Below are 20,185 nucleotides of genomic sequence, written 5' to 3' on the forward strand. Positions count from 1 at the left end.
TAAGCACAGATGCAAACAAATATTATTTTCCAGTAATTTTTGTTGAAGTAATCTTGCAGTGACAATAAGTTAATTGGAAGAAAAACCCCAACATTCATCATTTAAAAATGTGGTGGCCATGCAAGATTTTTCTAAATTTTCTATTTTTAGTTCCTTGAAATTCAAAATGGTAGCAAAAGAATTAACTTGCATTCCATGAATCAAACATACACAGCTGACATTAAGGTCAGAATTTGACAACTATCTGTTGGGTTTTTCTATTGTTATTTTGTTTTACGAGCAAAATGACCCAGTAATGAAATTTCTCAATTCTAGTCTACTCCTCCCCAATATCTACAGCAAACAGTAGCCCCAGTGTAAAGATTTACAGCTACAGTTATGTCTCTGCTTTGTTCTTGAGCATGTATTTACTTCTGCCCATTTGCTTTCTGAAATTCTCTCTCATTTGTCATCTGAAGAACTCCGTTTAAAAGGAAAACAGGCTTCAGACATGAAACACAGCTACATTCCTGAAACATGAGATGAACAACCTTTAATTCACGTAACCTTTAATTTACAGTAATGTTTAATGGATGGGCTGGTTTCATTATGGACAATGCCTCTCCCTGTCATTAGCCTGCAGAAAGGTCTAAAACTCTTAAGCATTTAAAGGAGCTCTGTTTCGGGCTCTGCCTTCCCTCGTCCCCTCCCTCCCCCACTCCCCATCACCCCTTCTGACTGCCCTTGTTCTAAGTGCATAATCTAAATGCTGTACTCGGCAAATTGCACTTATTGCTGGCTTCGAGCTTCGAAGAACCCTTCTGAACACTTTTTATACAAACCCTAACAAGGTCAAAGTTGGAAAAATCTCAGCTGGTGGACTTGGATCCCATGAGCTAGTGACCATTTATAATTAATATTAATGAATGGCAGATGACAGATGTTTATTGCCTAAGTAGAAATGTGCATTGCTAAACCAGAAGGATTTAGTTTAAATCCAGAGGAACTGACTTTATTTCTTGTACGGATGTGGGTGGTGGTGGGGAATGCCAGTGGGTGATCCAGCCCCAACCACCTTTAAGCATGAGCATGGAAACAGTAATTCTGTAAAGAAGGATCCTGAGACCTCTATTTGAAGTACAATATTTGCTCCTTCAAAACATTAACTGAAGTAAGGAGCACTCTCTGCACACTTCAGCAGCTCTGATTTGCAGCAGTAGTGGGTTTTATCCATAGATTCTAAAGCACCAAAATTAAGGAGCTCTTATCTCTGTTTTACACTTGTGGAACCTGAGGAAGTCATGGTATTATAAAGAAAAAAGTCCTTGTTATGGAGACAAAGGATTGCATTCCCAGACACAGTATATTTTTTCTTGCTGTTTTTTTTTTCCACAGTGGTCTTAAATTAAAACTAAAGCTATGATGCATAAATCCCTCAAGTTTAAATGTGACACAGTGGAGGATGTAACATGGACATGGAAGAGTCTCTGTGAATACCTCTGAATACTTAAGGCTGATGGAACCTCTGGTTTCTATCTGAAAGCAACTCAGTCTTTCACAGCACATAAATTAACTTCCTGGACACAGAGACATCTTGGGTAATGTTTTCAAAAGTGCAAGAACAATTTTCAGTAACTTCTTAGAGTTTCTGGTCGAGGTTGGAGTAAGAGTCTTATTTGTTCTGAGTTCCTTTGACAAAGCATCCTGCTCCTTATGGTATCTTGTTACAGATGTGTGCACCATTTGCTGTTTTCTTGCCCCTGGAATTTCTACAGTTCTGTACTACACTGTCTGTAAACTGAGTATGCCATTCCAGACCCTTGAAAAATATTATTTGGTTTAGTGGCTACAGGATTGGTCTCAGATCTTATAAAAGAGTGCCAAAGGAGCTGCTAACAAAAGCAGGTGGTTCTCAAATCTGTAGAAACAGTGAGCAGTTTCTTCTTTTGGCCAAAGCAAAAGTTCTTGGAGTAGGCAGGAAAGTGATTAGTTACTCAGTTTGGAAGAGAAACATGAACATACGTGGTGACTAGTGGACAGTGGGATTCTTCACCTGTAGGCAGGAGGCAGCCGGACAGAGAGGCTGCTGATCCCCACAGTCCCAATTTTTCCCATAGAGGCTGGAGAGGATGCTGACTTGTTGCAGTACATTCTTGTACTGAAAATATCATTTGCTGAACTTTTGCTTCAGGTTCCTTAGAACCTTTCTTGCATTCCAACAGTTCAGCTCCTGTAACCAGCCCTGCTGTATGGGCTGCACATGCACCACAGGAACACCTAGGGCTGTTACCAACTTACCAGCACTGCTGTAACACTCTTAAGGCACCAGCCAAGTAGAAAAATAAAACATGCAAGTTGTGCTGAATGGTCATTGTGCACCGCTGGCAGGATCTGTGTGAGACAGGACACAGGGCAGATATCTCCTGGTGGAGGTGAACAAGGGTTACAGACCTTCCTCAGCACTTGTGGTGCTCTGTCATGAGAGGCTGTGTCCTCATCTCAGTGGGGGCTGAGTCTTCTCCAGCCTTTGGGCCACGTGGCCTCGCCCGCATCCGATCTCAACAGCATGGCAGTCAGTCTGTGAAGTATCCTCAGTGAAGTGGGCTCCAGTGATGCACTGTCACATGGCATAATCATTCTTCGCATTCCACTTCCAGCTACTCATAAAGCTGGCTGCTTGCTTCAGTGTGCAAAGCTGTGTTACTACAAAAAGCTCTAAATGCACAGTTCATCCTCAGAGGGATTTAAAAAGAATAAACTTATCACATTCTTGGGGAAAAAAAAAAAAGAAAAAGAAAAAGAAGGCAAGGCAGCCTGGATAAAATTCACATGGACAATTCCTATCTGTGATTCATGTTAAATTGAAGACTTACGGGAAATGCTAAAATATTTGCATTCAAGTTCTTTTCATGCATATCGACTATGAATCCTACTTGGAAATATTTTTTTTAATATCTTTTAGGCCGTAATTTTCCAAATAAATGGAAAATATTAGATTACCAAAGTCATTGTATTTCCCAGAAACTTGCTGATTTCAATGAAGTCCCAGTGGAAAGTAGGCAGGTTTTTGAAATAACCTTGCCTTTGTGTTAGGTTTCTGCCTAGTATCCTTCCAGTTTGTCCACTGGGTTTGCCTCTGGCAACCCACCTGGCAGGCTGACAAAGACTCAACAGCCTGAAAATCTGAGATCCCTCTGGCAACTTGGTCCAAAGATTCCCAAGCTTCCTCGGGCTAAATTCTGAATCCTTTCGGCATATAAATTCCTGGGCCTTTTTCAGAGGCAGCCCAAGAGTCTTGGTGATCCCAGTGTCCTTTTCCATAAGCTTCTCTCCACCCAGTAAACTGCCAGGTATTCTCTCAGTAGGTGAGAAAAATTCTTCAGAAACATATGGAGATGGCCAAAGTGAAATCTCATGTCACTCTTTTTGAGAGGGAACCTTTGGAGTCTCTGATCCATAAGAAATTTAGAAGCCTGACCTGTCATTTTAATCAACATGAAAATATTTGGAGCTATTGGCACTACTTAGAGAGGGGAGAGGATCAATGCTTTGGCCAGCTGAAATAGTACACAAACACTGGAGACACAAAACAGAAAGAGACAGTCAGTTTTCAACACCTTGATTTGAAAAGTATCCTTGAAAGCAAATTCTCCCTTCATTTACACCAAACAGCAATTTTGGTGACCTCCATGTGTTTGAGCAAGTACAACACAGAGGTCAGAATCGGGCCTCCGGTGAATTTAAGTAATAACAGCCTGCCTCTGTGCTGATGGTTTTGCTGAGAGGATCCATGAGGAGCTGCTGTCCCACTGCACGTTACCTGCTGCTGACAGGCTGATCCAGCTGTCTGGCTGGGCTGGGGTGCACAGGGACTCCAGTCTACCTGTCAGCACAGGTGTCACCCCAGGCAGAAATGCAAACAAACGATGCTCAGAGTGGAAGGGACAAGTGAACCGTGCCGAGAGGGGCCAGAGGTGCATCCTGTTGACTCATCTTCCTTTACCTCCCTGGCATATCAGAAAACTTAAGGAAGTGTAAGGAGGTGGCTCCAGGGGGAGCATATAGCTGCACCTGTACCAGCAAATGAAACAGTGGAAGATGCCCAGGCTTCCTGGTCCTGGTGTGTAGTACCAGGGCAGGAACTGCTGGCCTGATCCAAGTGTTGGAGTTGGCACTTGTGAATGCCTCCAGGATCTGTGCTCATTCACCACTACAGCTGAGTTCTGAGCCATGGTTGCTAATGGAAAAAGGCATTCCTAGGGATACCTCCAGACATTGGGGTCATATAAGCATCATCTGAATTAGCAGGTTCCATTGAGGCAATCAGTTTAAGTAAAGCCAAGGAACACATCTTTTCTTACCCTTCCTTCAGAGCACACCAAGCACAAATTTGAGTACTAAAGAAACAAGTTCCTTTGCGTGTTTTCTCTGTTTTACTATTGTACTAGAAAGAGTTTAAATGTCTGCTGAGGCTAGCATCTGTCTCTTATCATGTATAACTTTTCTTGATTATTTCTAGAGTGGCAGACTAAACATGCAGTTCTGACATAATGCAGCATCACATTTTCATTTCTGGTTTGTTCAAAAGCCCGCACCAGCTGAAATAAGTCTCTAAAAAAGACTGTATTTATGACCTTGATCCAAGCTAACAGGAGGGCTTGGATTATTGGTGACTAAAAGGAAAACAAGCTATTAGAGGTTTCTCCCAATATCCTGATGCTCTAACAACAGGGTGAGGGCTTTTGATACCAATCACTATTATTCCCAATCTTTGTACTGGTTCCTGATTCCCTTAGTCTTAAAAGAGGCCTATCAAGTGTATTTGGACACTCATGGATCATTTTGCCTCTTTTAGGAGAGCTGTAAAAACCCAATCCCATTCAGAAGTCATCATTAAAAGTCTCAAAGGAAAAAAATGCCAGTTTCCTAAATACCAGCATGGTCTATGTCACTTCCTGTCCTCAGCAATGGAGAGTGATTTTCTGCTCTGCTAAATTGCCATTACTTTCCTGTCTTTGGAAGCTGTGTTCAGACTTTATAAGCTGCGGGTTCTTATAAGATGAAAACTGTTATGTAATTACAAAATTGGCGTTGTTAGCGCATTAGTCCTGATTAAAACAAGGCTGCTAACAAATTCCCCTAGTCCCAACAGACAAGCATGCAGGAAATAAATCCCCACAAGCGCTTGTTTGAAGAGGCAGCAGTAAATGTCTCCACAAACAGCAGACAGAACTCATTATAGGAATCCTCCTCCTCTGGCTGCTTCTTTGAATGGAGGACATTCTATTTTCAGGTGCTGGCAATGTCTTTTCCATGGCACAGGAAAGGCACATCCAACCCGTTTCTATTGCAAGAGGTCATCACAAGCCAGGGACTTTCCATAAGCCTTGCTTATGAGCTCATGAGTGTAGAAGTGTCATTTCCCAACCATCCACAGAAGAAATGATATCTTCTGACTTCCCATACACCTAACAGGATACAATTTTCTCCTTATCTCCTAGAGCAGCAAACATCTCCTGTCTTGGCGTAGCTAATCTGGTCAGCCTCCTCCCATTCCTCTCTGCCTGCTTTATGCAAACGGCTGTGGTGCAGGCCTGAGCTATTTCTGTATTTGGAAACAACATTCTCATTCCTGCTAATGTGCCTCTTTCAGCACTGTTCTTGCAAGGACAAGCTAGCACACACAATGTAAATAAGAACATTTTTCAAGTGAATGCAATCTAGTAGTCCAGATCCTATTTTCAGAGGCAAATGAACCTCAAGGATCCTCATACAAAGACATCTAAAGTCTACATCTAGAGAAGTATTTCCATTTTTAAGAGGAAATAGGACACATAAGTACAAGTTAGTCACTAAATCCCATAATACAGTTGCTCAACCATAAGTATCGATAGCGTTTGAGGTATAGCATCATCATAGAATCACAGGATGGTTTGGATTAGAATGGACCTTAAAGATCATCTAATTCCAACCCTCTGACATGGGCAGGAACACCTTCTACTAGACCAAGTTTTCGAAGCTCCATCCAGCATGGCTTTGAACACTTCCAGGGATGGGGCAGCCATAGCTTTTCTCGGCAACCCGTTCTAGAATTTCTTCGTAAGATTTAACCTAAGCCTACTGTCTTTCATTTTAAAGACATTCTCCCTTGTCCTGTCACTACCTGCCTTTGTTAGAAGCCCCTTTCCATTTTTCTTGTAGGCTCACTTCAGGTATTGGAAGGCTGCAATTAGGTCACACCAAAGCTGTCTCTTTTCCAGGTTGAACAATCCCAATCCTATGAGCCTTTCTTCATAGGACAAGGGCTCCATCCCTCGAATCATCCTGGTGGCCCTCCCCTGGACTTGCTTCAACAAGCCAGTGTCCTTCCTGTGCCTGCAACCTCAGAGCTGAATGCAGTATTCCAGGTGGGGTCTTACAAGAGTGGAGGGGCAGAATCCCCTCCCTCGCCCTGCTGGCCATGCTGCTTTGGATGCAGCCCAGGACAGCACTGGTTTTCTGGGCTGCAGGAGCACATTGCTGGGTCGTGTCCAGCCTCATCCAGCAGCACCCCCAAGTCCTTCTCGTCAGGGCTGCTCTCCATCTGTTCACCCCCCAGCCTGTACTGATACTGCGAGTTGTCTTGACCCAGTTGCAGCACCTTGTACTTGGTCTTGTTAAACCTCATGAGATTCCCATGGGGCCACTTATTGAGCTTGTGCAGGTATCTTGTATTACCTAAGATCACCACACAGAACTATGGATATGACACGTGCCTTAAGATCTGTATCCATCTGGACTGGTATGGGAAACCAGGTAGGCTGTCGTCATATATCTCAACAGCAGGAGAACATAGGTTCAGCCAAGTTAGTTGCTCCTTGAATGTCTTTGGACCTTAGCTCCATTAAAATTTTTACTCATATTCTCTTCAGCAGTTGGAACATCTTCAGTAGTAAAGGCAGGCCAGGAAATGCACTAAGTCATGTAGCATCTAGATTGTTCTGAAGTTGTTGACCCTCACACTCTGGTTACCCAGAAATCTAGTGTTTATAAAATAGGGCCACAACAGCAAAGGAAAAAAAAGATTGCTGTGAAATAAGTTATGCAGTTATGCTGTTTAGACTTCAAAAAGACATACCAGATGAATCAGCCACTTGTGGCTTGGGAAAGAAAGGAGAAAGTCCATTGCATCACTGGGTAGCCAGGGGTTTGGAGGATTGTTGGCAAGTAGTGCGAGTACATGCTACAGGCTATGTTCCAGAAAAAAAATGTGTCACTTTTCTTGAAAATGAGAATGATCTGCTCATTTGCATAATATGGCATGACTGTATTGTTGACAGAGCTATAGCAAGGGAGTTTAGAGCCTGGGGCATGCTCCTCTTCCTGGTTTCTTTGCTCAGCATGGTTTCTTTTTGTCATGCTGTTGTTGTCCAGGTCACATCACGAGGAAAGTGTGACAGACTTTTTGTCTAAGAGGACTAAAAATGCCTCTGGGAAGGGTGTGGACAGGTGGGAAGGAGAGCAACACAGTATGGTGGCACTTAACCCTCAAGTTTTGTCCCTGTACCTCGTGGGGTACAAAGGTATTGGGGCACTGGTACTGCTGCACCAGTGCTAATAGTGCTCCAGAAGCCAGGAAAGCACCAAGAGGTCAGACAAGGCTGTGAGGGGTGTGAAAGAACACTGTGGCACGTTACAGCAGTGGCTTGTGGTCTTTTATTACAGCTCTTCAGCTTATTACAGTGTAGTGGGGAGGATTTGTGGTCCGTGGTGACAGGCACAGTAGACGCAGCGGGACCCTTCCAGAGAGGGGCCTATTACGTCAGTGCCTGAAATCCCGACAGGAGCAGTTCCATGACTCCTCTTGCTCCTTTTGCTCTTCCACAGTAAACTTCTTCATGGGAGTGATGAAAGAAATGCAGTCATCACAAATGTCTGATGCCAGATTCTTATCCCTCTGGGATTTCCATGAGGCCTACCCTGTAACACCTCCCCCCTACACCCCCCAATCAAAGTGAGGCAGTTTGCATAATCAGATTTTATGTCTTCCCATGGTGTTTTGGCATTTCAGCACCCAAGTCCCCCGTAATAATTACAGCTGATTATAATAGGTGGGACTAAGTGACAATGCTTAAAGCAGATGAAACCTGTCACCTGTGGTAGTTAATCCATGTCAGCCATGATTTTCTGTCTCACGGTGTTCTTGAGTACCAAGGCGTCCCAAGTCATGGCCAATGCTTCCTCCCCGTAATCCATAAAATGCAGCTGTAGATCTAGTGGAAATACCACATCTGATGAGATTATGAAAAGGCTTCTCTGAAATACCCTGGCTCGTGTACTTATAGATGTATTCAGATATGGATTGCATAAATATAGACACAGGAATTTCTTTGACCTGGGGCTATAAAATATATTAACAAGAACTCAGCACCTTGAATCTGATTAGACATATAATTATACTGTTATCCAAACTAATTTCATGTCTGCATTTAATTTGAACTACTGCACTTCTCAAAATTATAGCAAGTCTCTAGATTTTCCTCAACATAGGAATTTGCTATTATTAGAAGCAGCAAACGGTCTCCTGTGCACCAGAAAACTCACAGTGCCTGCAGATCAATTCTTCCAGTACAATTGTCTGTACAAAGCTTTGGTTCCGACATAAAAGCTATTTTAACACCAAATAATTACTTTATTTTAATATATATTGCAAGTATTTTACATTTCTAATACAATAGTTGTAATATACAATATAAGTATTAATGAGATTCTAATACTTCTCTGATATTATATATAGTCTCTTCATGAGCAAAACACTCTATTGGAAAATGTTTCATTATCTCCTGTCTAAAAATACTTATCCTGTTTTGTTTTTTTTTTTTTTTTAAATTTGAACAGTTTTATTGAATCTATTAGAAGAAATAAACGTCAGTAAGGTTAGTGCATCACAGTAAGAATACCGTGACCCACCGGGAAAGTTCACCCGCAGGCAAAATAAAGCAAAGACAGGCGGTACGAGGGCAGGAAGGGCGCGGGCGGGAGCCCGAGGGCACGGCCGGAGGGGACGGAGAAGGGAACCCGCGGCTGCGGGAGCCGCCCCCGCCCCGCCTGGCGCGGAACCGCGGCGCCCCCGCGCGGGCGGCACCGGCACTGCGGCACAGCCCGGCGAGCGCAGAGACGCGCGCAGCGTCAAGTGCTGCACGCCTTAACCCGGGAGAACTTCCCAACAAGAACACTCCTCGTAAAGGAAATTGGAATTCCAGGAGAATTTTTTTTTTCCAAGTCACGTTATTGCCTCGTTTACTTCTTCGCTGAGTTTCAGTTTTAATAATGGCCTTGCCATCTTCTTCAAAGGCAAAGTAGGTCACAGAAATATAGAATGGTTTGGGTTGGAAGAGGCCTTAAAGGTCATCTAGTTCCAGCACCCCTGCCATGGCCAGGAACACCTTCTACAAGAGCAGGTTGCTCAAAGCCCCATACAAACTGGCCATGAACATTTCCAAGGATGGGGCATCCGCAGCTTCTCTGGGCAACTCGTTTCAGTGGCTCATCACCATCACAATAAAGAGTTTCCTCCTAACACCTAATCTAAATCTCTTCTCTTTTAGTTTAAAACCTCTGCCCCTTGTCCTATCTGTCCATATAAAGAATGTTCTTCATCTTTTTTATAAGCTCTCTTTAAGTACTGAAAGGCCATCTCTTATTCAGAGATGAACTTGTAAACATAATGGCCCATGTAATTTTTGCACTTTTCATTCACAGATAGCCAAATGCCCAAATTTCCAATGAATTTCCACAATATCTGGTGCCCCGTTCAATGTGCTGCTGGGAAGTGGGTTTCATGAAGTAGAAGAAAGAAGAAAAAATATTCAGGAACAAATCTCTGGGAAAAAGAGAGAAGGGATATGAACAGAGAGGGTGATGTGCTCAAGAATGGGGCTTCAGCTATATCCCAATGCTAGCAGACGACTGCTGGTAGAATCTTCTCTTGGGTCTAAACTGAAACAAGGACTGACTGGGAATAACATTACACTGTCATAGAAAAATTCCCATTTTTAAATATAGTAGTGAAAGGAACTAAAGAATCAGCAAAGATGACCCTTCTATGTTATATCTCTTTACCACAACAGCACAGGTCTAGAGGGCAGATCTTTTCCCAAATGGCAAGAGAATGGAGGTGGTAGCATTAAACCTTGTACAAAACTGCACAGAGGACTCCAAATTAGCTATCCTCAGAGTAGAAGAGAATTAGGACTCAGTTTTAAGTATATTCCAGAGATCAGTTTTCCTTGTCATTTGTAAAGACACCACTCTGATTAAAACAGAAACAGTAAAGCCATGCCTAGATAAGCCTCTAGCTAGACAAAGATATCTTATTCTTAGTATATCCACACACATATAAATACATACATCCTGCTCCATGGCTGAATGGGAAACCATTACATGTCATTCCAACATACTTAAAGAACTGTGCCTGGGAAGTCACAGCTGAATGATTTTGGCTAATCACCAAGTGAGTAATGTCAAACACTGAACGTCTGGACAGTTTCCATTCAAATAACATTTCATCTTGGGCCAACAGTATTTACAAACCACTGGAATGAAATCCCATACTGTCATTTATCCATTAGTAAGAGACAGGATTACAGCTGGGTAAGATGCAGCCTTACTTCTGCATGGAGCTCTCCCAGTGGTGATAGCTCTTGCTGAGCCTCCCATGCCAGTTCTGCAGGTCTCCCCTGCTCACCTCTGTGCATCTCAGATGGCATTGACAAATTCAGAGAGGGATTCTGCAGGTTTGTGGGTGTATATTCAGGTAATCTCTGACTGGTTCCCTGAAATTTAAGGTGCCATTTTACATTTAAAGTTTTACTCTTTCAGAAACAACAAATGATAAAGGCAGATGCTGGTCACTACTTGACTTAATGTGTGTATCTAAACCTTCCCTTGCTCTCCGATCCCAGGCAGTGGTGGTAAAGAATGGAGAAGCTGTAAAACACTCCCATAGAGCTACGCAACAAGAAGATACAGCATATTCTCACATCTTGGTCTTGATCCTTGCTTTCTGCATACTCTTCACCTCCTCTGAATCTCTCTTCCTTTGTCTGACCTTCACCTCCTTGGATGGTTATCTGTTCTCAGAACAAAGCCACTTCCCCTGCACCTACCACCTCACTGTGACATACTCCCATGGAGCTCAGTGAGGCATCAAAGATCCCCATCTTTGATTTTGAGGCAGAAATGGGCAAAATTCCTTGCATTCAGCACCCTCAACAACAAGAGCTATTGCCAGGTCTGTGTAACTCCCCCTTCACTGGTGTAGGAAAGCCTGGATTCTCTCTGTTAAAATTTAAAACCAAAAAATATTCTTTCTGTAACAAAGAAGGATAGATTACTTTCACTAGTATCACTACTGGGATATCATGAAAGATATTTTTTTCAATACTTGTCCAGAAATTTCTCCACATAAGAAGGCATATGAGTTAGTATGACATTCTATCAGGAAAGCCTCCAGAGAGGTTGCCTTTGAAGATATCATTGGGATTCTTCTAACCACAGGTGAATTTCAGCTGCATAGCTCAGTAGTTTCACATAGACAAAAAATCTAATCTGTTTTAGGCTTGTGTGTACTTACAAGTTCAAGTTAATGTCATTCCTGCACTGATTTGTAAAGCAAAGAGAAGAAATAGAATCACAGAATCACAGAAATGTTTTGGTTGGAAGGGATCTTTGAGGATCATCTCTGCCATGGGTAATGATATCTTTCAGTAGATCAGGTTGCTCAGAGCCCCATCCAGCCTGACCCTGAACACTTCCAGTGATGAGGTATTCACAGCTTCTATGAGCAACCAGTTCCAGTGCCACACCACACTCAGCATAAAGAATTTCTTCCTTATGTGCGAGCAAAAATGCACTCCATTACATCATCTCCACAGCCAATCTACAAAGTTTTAATGTTCTTAAGGGGACAGGATGCTTTATTGGAGAGGTCTGCAGCAGCAGCAAATTCCTCAACATCTTACCTTATTTAAAGCAATAAAGTACTTGAATACTTAATTTTGTTACAATTGTCTAAAGTTTGACTTGAGACACCACATTTTAGTCTGAAGACCATCACATTCCTGTGCTGGAGCAGACACTTTGCCATGGGATTCATGTTGCTATATCAAGAATGCCCTGGGATGCAGGTGTGGTGATTGGACGTTTCCAGACACTGATACTGGTGTCCAGCTCCTAATGGGAGGTGCTAATCTGTCGCAGTGACCGCTCTCTTCAGCCCGACTGGCACTCGTGGTGTGCAGCAGGAGTGGGGAGCAGCCGAAGGCTCGAGGCTTTAAATAAGCTGCTCCTCTGGAGTTCATCTCTGCCCAGGGGAGCTGAAGCTCCAGGTGGTGTGGCTGTCAGCAGCCCCGACGAGGGAGAGGATAAAAGCTTGCGGGGAGGCTTGCCTTTGGATACAGCTCCAGGTTTACTGCCCGAAGGGAGTCCAAGGAGTGCAAGCACAGACCAGATCTGTTCAACTACTTGTAAAGGGAGGCGTTACAATGGGGATGGCCCGACAGGGGACCAATAGGGGTCTTTGGGGGAGGGATATGGACAGGGATAGACATTCACGCAGATCAATAGTCTTAAGGGGTGGAGGGAAAGAGACCACATGCCCCAATGGGGCATCGAGGTTTCAGGGATTTCCAGAGGGGAGGTATCAGAAGGGGCAGGATCTCAGGGGATTGATGAGGACCATTATAAGGATAATCAGGGAGGGCTTAGTTGATGGACACCAAACTTTCGGGAATAACGGGAGGAGTCTGGGTGATTGATGGAGAACCGACTGGAACAAGGGGAGGAGAACAACCATATAGGGAACACTGGGGAAGCGGCTGGAGTTCAGGGTGTACCAACTGGGAATGGGGGCAAGGGACTAACCAAGTTAAACATATAACCACATTACCAACTAATCCAAGGCTGGTTTCACAGGTTATGGCAAAGTGAGGGACTCAGAAATTGCAATAGCCTGAGCAAATCTTCTAATGTTCCATCTTTTTTTTTTTTTCAGGGAAAAAAAATAGGGAGGAGAAAAGAAAAAAGTCCAACAAAGATGAAAGCAAGGAGACAAGACAGGAAAGCAAAGGGCGAGCAGCCCGAAGACAAAACCGAGAACAGAGGGAAAACAACAACAAAACGCAGCCGAAGAAAAGGAAAGCCCCAAACAAAGAACAGGACCTGGCACCCGTTGACACTGCACATTAATGGCCCTCCCTGATTGTTTAAGTCTTATGATGCTGCTATCTCTACCAGATCGCCCTGACAGGTGTTCCAACCATTCAGGCCGCAAATGAACAATGCTACCAGTTATTATTAAACTTTAAACAACATTCCAAATACTTCCTATATTCTCCAAGCAACCATAGTTTATTAAAGAGATTGACATGAGCCAAGGAAATAGAAATCTAAAGATGGGATACTTTAAAACTGTTATATTATATGCTTCCATGCATCTGTAAAAGGCAATTAAGAAATTTTGTATATATTAATTATAGGGTATAAAATATAGCAATATAATAATGAATGACATTCAGATGAACAATGTTCTTTTTCTTTGTAAAATATTTTTCAAGTTATTGTTTAAGTATGAGGCAAGAGATATGTCTAAATCAAAGACAAAAATCGTATCCCTTCATATACTGTACATAATTAAGAGAAGGAGGAAAACATTTCTGAAGAGCCAGGAGGAGCCCAACGTTTTACAACCTCTGGTGGAGCAGGATGGGGTTGCCCCGTGTTTTCCCAGTCCATGCTCCGGACATGGGCGAGATACATCAGGAGAAAGCCAGCAGGGCTTCAGCTGCTGAGGGATAAGAAGAAGAAGCATCTGCAACTTTGAAGACTGAATCCCTGAGGAAGAAGGCAACTAGGCTGAGCTTGAATAATGCTCTTATCTGTGGACAACACAATGTTTTCTGGTCTAAACAGTGGTACCGTGTGTGCTGTTTTATGCTTTTTATACCTATGTGTAACTTAAGTCTACATTTCAAATCTTCTGGTGAATGACAAATCGTATTTGTAGGAGACAACGTTGAATTAATAAAAACCAGAAAAATAGATCATCTAAGTATGTGTTTTTCACAGTGGTGGTGTCACTTTTTCTACTGGGGAAGGGAATAATTTCATAGCTTCACAAACAGAAGAGAACACAACTTACACCTACACTGTGAATCTAGCAAAAGGGTATCCACAACAATAAATCTATAGAAGTACAGAAATTACAAACTTCTGTCCAATTTTACTTCCTATTCTGGTTCTTCTCTCTGACTCAACAGAGGGGAAAATCTCCACTGCTCAGAGGACAAACCAAATCCAGTGGTAATGTTCTGGGTATGTTAGAGGTTAGAATGGCGCATCAGTGAAACACGGGTTATGCTACACACCGACTTGCTGCTCAGAAATGGACTTACCCTTTACAGCAACATTTTGAGGAACCAACACACCTCATGGTATGTGTTCTGTTGCCATGTTTTGCCCAATGACAGCTGTCCTGGGGGTAGCAGCCCACCCACTGCGTGGACTAGAACAGGTGGCGGGAGTCAGTTCCCCTCCCTGTTCACTATTTCTGTTTTTCACAGTGATTTTGACCTTAAAAAAGACACACTGAAGCCTGTCTCAGGCTGAGGACACCTGAGTGACAGGCCTCAGTGACTTTCCAAAGAATATCCTAATCATCCAGACAGCAACGTAGGATGGTCTCCTATAGTTTGCTTTGTAAGAGCTTTGTCTCTAATGATATCTATAGATGCAGTAGTCTAACCACATGATGTTTAAGGATCCCACAGTTTGCTTCCAATCTTCATGAGAATTAATTAAAACTTTCTGTAAACAGTCCCTGATTTTATGCATTTATTTTATTTTTTCTGCTGAGAAGACCAACAGGCTGAATTTTACAGAGATGAGCATCATACACATGTAACACTCCTCATACGCAATGGAGTCTGAATGGGTGAACAAGCAAAGCAGGGTGTGCTGAGTGCCTGTGAGGGCCACCGAGCAGTGGGAGACTGGAGCAGGGGTCACTATTTGTGAGCTCCCAGCTCCATCTCATAACTTGTCTACACCCTCCTCCAGAGTGGTCTGGTCTCAGTCTCCCACTACTGATCCAAGCAGCAGCAGTCAAATTCCTCCACCAACATCTCCCCACCTTGTTGGCAGCAGCAGCTGAGGAGGAGCTGGTCTTAGTGTAGTGGAGGGTGCAGAACCTGTGTGCAGCACTGAGGCTCTGATGTATGGGACGTAGAGAGAGGAAAGGAGAAATCCTCATGCTGTCAGACTCAGAAGCTGGCACCAAAAGATGAGGTACAAGTAGCAGTTCTGGGCTGAGAGGTGTTGGCATCACAACAGAAAGGGGAACCCAGTGCTTGAAATCCTCTCCTGCAGCTGCAGTCACTCATCTGTCTGCAATGCTGGTGGGCAGACAGGGATGTTCAGCTGCTCAGGAAGAATTTAGTGTTCAATTTACTTTCTCCAAGGATAGGTTTTGGCCACATGTAGCGTCCCTACTTGGATGCAGCAAACTAGGTCAGCAGCTGGATGACATGAATAGTTGAACTCAGGGAAGATTTGTCTGCAACTCTTAAAAGTAACCAGTAGGACTGTGTCTTTTCCCTGCCTTGACTAAATATAGGAGCTAAATGACAAGGAGGTTTGGTATGGAAGAATGGCTTTTGATAGAAACACAAACAAAATCTATAAAAATGAACAAGAGTGTTCAGAGAGGAATTTTTAAAAAAAAGGAAAAAGCAAAACTAGATGCTATACTCAGAACGTCCCTGGTCTCAGTTATTCTCTACTACAATACTTGGAGGAGTCAAAGGAATGCCATTTATCTGGCAAAGATAAACAGAAGACTGGAAAAACAGTATCAAGTAGTTCAAGAGCTACAGACTGAGGGAAAGAAAGAGGGAGAAAGGAAGAGAAGATAATTTAGGATACAAATGTGAACTCTCTTATGCAGCCAAAAAACCTTTATTACAAATTCCCTGCTTACACAAGAGGCAGTGACAAGTCTGTCTCACCAAGAGCAGGATTGCAATACTGTCACTTTCAGCAAGGAATTAAAATCTAAACAGAATGTGGCCCAACAGTAATAATGTATGGCACTGGTACCTGAAAAAACATGTTACCTCTTTCCTGGAAATGAACAAGGAAGTTGCTGTCTCCCATGTTGCTTCTTCCCATACAGAAAAATGCTTGATAATATTGCCTATAGCCATGGTGAAGCACTAAAAAGTACATCCAACTCACCTGGGCAACTAAAATTTTCTGAAGTCCTGGCACAGAATGTAGACTACCCTGCTGGTAGTCTATGGGGACTCCCAAGAAACTGAAGGAGAATATGGACCTTTGTAGGCCAAGTGTATTCCAATGGCATCTTTTGCCCACACAGTAATAAATGTATAAAATCAGGAGTCAATGATCTTGCATGCTAGTGAGAGCTAGTCAGAACTCATAGGACCTTACTGAAGAAGATCTGATTAAGTAGTAGAAGTAGTTGTGACTAAATCTGTGTGAAACTTCTTCCCTGACAATTGTTTCCCAGTTAAAAAATACCTCAAAATCTTAAGAGTCAATTTTAAGTGATTCCCAGAGGATTATGAACAGCTTTTCTTAAAATGGGACCTAAATTGAATGGACACGAATTATAAGCCAAATTCATAGTGTGCTCATTATTAAAGAATATATCTGAAATAAATTCCAAGTATTATTTAAGGCCAATAGATAAAACACAAATTGAGTGCTATTTCTGAAAGGCTGTTCAAGGAATTGTCATCAGTAACAAAGAGACAGAAAAATGCAAACAACTGTTATGTCCCAGGCTCCAGACCTGTCTGACCAAGCTGTAGCTTGTTCTCTCAACTGCAGATCTGAATAAGGGAATCCAGTGTTAAAGAGTTTAAGTGCTGAACTGCTGAAGCCTTCACTGAGTTTGTCCCAGCAGCTTTATTCTGAGCTACCACAGCAGAGTTGTCAGGCTGACCAATGCACTAAATAAGTGACAGGTTTTGCTGTACCCTTTAGCAAAGTGGCAGTAGAAGAACCCATCAGAAGAATGGGACCATCATCATCACCAGTCATCCCCCACAATGAAGGTCTTGTGTCTCTACCAACAGCCTCTGGGTACTTGTGGTTGATGTGCTGACGGGACAGCAGCACATGAATACTGTTATTAATTCAGAAGAATTCCTCTATAGCCCTCATGAGTAACTATAATTATTTTTTGTTTCTGTTGTTTTAGGCTCTGAAACTCATTGAAGGCTTAACTTTCTGATGCAGCATGAATTTACCATGACACTTGTACTTAATTGCTATGCATTGTTATTTGCAGAGACAGCACTGGGTTTAGTTCGCATGGTTCACATGAAGTTGCACAAATTCAAACAAAAACCTCTGCATAGGATGACATAACAGCTGATCATGGGAGCTACTCTTCAAAGTGACATTCTGCAAGCATCAGCTGCAGCTTCAGTCTTTCCTAAGTCCATCAGCAAGGGCTTGGTCACATTTTCAGGCTCAGATCTGCTGCTTCACTGCTGCTATTTAGCACAAAGCTTACTCATTAAAGACCTTGCACTCTTACAAGCACGCACACTCTGTAGTTACACATCCTCAAATAATTTTCCCATGTGGCCTCTTGTTAATGGGGGGTTAGATTTTTCCTAGTATTTTGCAATAATTTGGCATAATTTAAAGAGAAGTTAAGTCAGCATGTTTGTTCACGATTTTAATAACCCATCTTCCCCTTACATCTTCCTCTCCTAACTTTGCTGTGATACTCCTAGTGGGTTTAGGCCTGCCTTTTCAGATCTGAAATGCTAATTGCATTTAAAAAGCAAGAGTACCCATTGATTGGTTTGACACAGACATTTCTGTGTTTTCCTGAATTCTTGTTGATAGTGTTCTATACAGTGTTTCAGAGTACTAACAATGTCCATATAAAATAAAGTGAAATCAAACAGTCTTACTAGCAGACTCACCTGTAATCATGGAACCTCAGCCTGGCAAAAAGAGGGTAGGGGAAGCAGTCTCTCTTGGATAAAATTGGCAGCACAACTTCTTCTGTCGTCACTACTGTGGAGGCAGAACAAATTCTGCAGGTAGCACAAAAATATGAGGCAATATAGCAAGGACAGGAGAGAAAAAAGTTGTCAGCTGGTCTGCCACCTTTAAAAGGGTGATGTGAACAAAATTAAACTAGTAACAGCAACCACGTTTTCTTGTATAGAGGGGATAAAGCACTAGGATAAATGATCCCAGAATTAAACCAATGGGATTCAATTAATTTAGTTCTTGATGTGCATATAGAGGGAAACCAGAGATGAGACAAATTAATGCCAAAAAGGGAACAGAGTGCTGGCTGGCTGCAGATAAGCAAAAAGCTGAAAAACATGCTGTCACTACTATTTAATTGATGCATGAAGTAATCTCTACTCACTTATAATCTATCCCAGTACACCTGTGTCTAAACAGATTATTAAAGTTCTACATATGTTCACACAGAGATTATCCAGGTGGAGCCAGTACAGCAACCAGCACCATGCCCTAGTAAAACTCTGGTGTTTTCCCAGAGCATGATATTAAGGAACTGCAAATGGCTCAATCCTTACTATATCATCCATGTACTGTTCAAATACCTAGCAGTTCATAAAGGAAGCTGCCATGAAAAAGGAAAATGTGGATAATATTTCTTATGGCAATCAGCATAATCTGCTCAGGGCTGTGTTCCTTTTTTAAAAGAAATTATGTATTGGTTTAGTCTGCTGTCAAAGTTGAACAATGATAGAAACTGAAAAAACATCTTACAGCAAAAGCACAATTACAAATGGTAAAGGAGGTTATTTTTCACAGTGATGTTTCGTTCATAAAAGAAACCTTCAGTGAGTAAATTACAACAGAATCTCTCCTATAGCTACTCTAATAATTCTGTTCTCTGGAAACAGGATTTACAGTTTCAGACAGCAGGAGGGGACTAAAAATGGGTGAACGATGTCCACAGGACACTGATGGATAACAGCATATCCCTGCTAGTTATTGGAAAAGTAATGTCCAAAATAATAAATTCATGGCCATCCTTTTATCAACCCTTTCCTCCCACTGTTACTCCTAAACTAGCTGATAAAAAAGCATCTGGTTTTGCAAGCCAGAGACCAAATAATGAGCAAGGAGGTATCAGTCTCTTTTTAAACCAGGACATTTCTTGAACAGTGGCTGAAGAGCACAATTCTGTCATGTTTGGTGATGATGTCTCCCATGTCAGATGCTTATGTCCTGCTGTCACTCTATTCAGTAATAATATCTGAGATATTACTGCTCTTCTAGTGTGTCGCTTCCATTAAAGAGTGACTTTGACCATTCACAGAGTGTGATTAACTTCTATTTTTTCCAGATTCTACTTACTTCTTCCTAAAACACTTTTCTACCCACCAGCCCCTGCCTTCTGTTGCATAGATGTGCCTCATGTAGGATAACTAACCCAGTTCTGCTGAGAACAAGATTGTGTGATTTGGATGTTTCATGTGCTTGTGTGTATGACTGGAGTCAGGGATGGAAGGACTGGTGGAGACTGCATTTTGGATCAAACCCCTCTAAAAGAGGGAGGATATTAGATGAGCCAAAATTATAGTTTAAAACACCTTGAAAGCCTGTGGGAGATCACTCACACATTTAAGTCTCTTGTAGTCATCTTTGAAATGAATCCCAAGGGTAGAGCCTGACCTCGTGGGCTACAGATTTGGCCCATTTCTACACCTTTGCAATATATTGTGCTATTTCTGTGTTATTCTCCTCTCTACAGATGCTCTGCTCACTTCCTAATGGGATTTGTAATAAATGAACAGTCTTCTTGAATGTTAATGAAGTTGTTTACATTATAGTTAATGAATAGTGAGGGCTGAGCCACCTGCTACTCTCCATCCTGACAAATCCTCTTTGGAGTACCTTTTGGTGATAGCTTCCCAGATAATCTTGTGCAAGAGCACATATTCTACTCCTTATGAATCCTTTTACCTTGTTGGCATTATCTGAGCTCCAGTAGTGCATCAAATGATGTAATTAGCATCTCTCATCTGTGGTTTCTTTTCACAGCCTGTTTCCTACAACCTTACATTTGCTGTGCCAAATGATTTACTGAAGTCTAGACATATTGTGCTTGCTGCTTGGAGGGAAAGAAAAAGAAAAACAA

The 20,185-nt window shown here is 42.3% G+C and overlaps 1 protein-coding gene across 1 annotated transcript in view; it reads left to right on the forward strand.

The window, feature by feature from the left end:
• The window catches only part of RSPO3 (R-spondin 3), a 61,522-nt gene extending 47,462 nt beyond the window's left edge, over positions 1-14,060 (forward strand). Inside the window, exon 6 of the mRNA XM_042017044.1 lies at positions 13,013-14,060. Coding sequence (XP_041872978.1) covers positions 13,013-13,206 — 194 coding nt within the window. The 3' untranslated portion in view covers positions 13,207-14,060. The remainder of the gene's footprint in view (positions 1-13,012) is intronic.
• The last annotated feature ends 6,125 nt before the right edge of the window (positions 14,061-20,185 follow it).

This window comes from Corvus kubaryi, unplaced genomic scaffold (assembly GCF_017639235.1).
Source record: "Corvus kubaryi isolate FWS band 111438036 unplaced genomic scaffold, C.kubaryi_AGA036_p1.0 split3-73, whole genome shotgun sequence".
Lineage (NCBI taxonomy): Eukaryota > Metazoa > Chordata > Aves > Passeriformes > Corvidae > Corvus > Corvus kubaryi.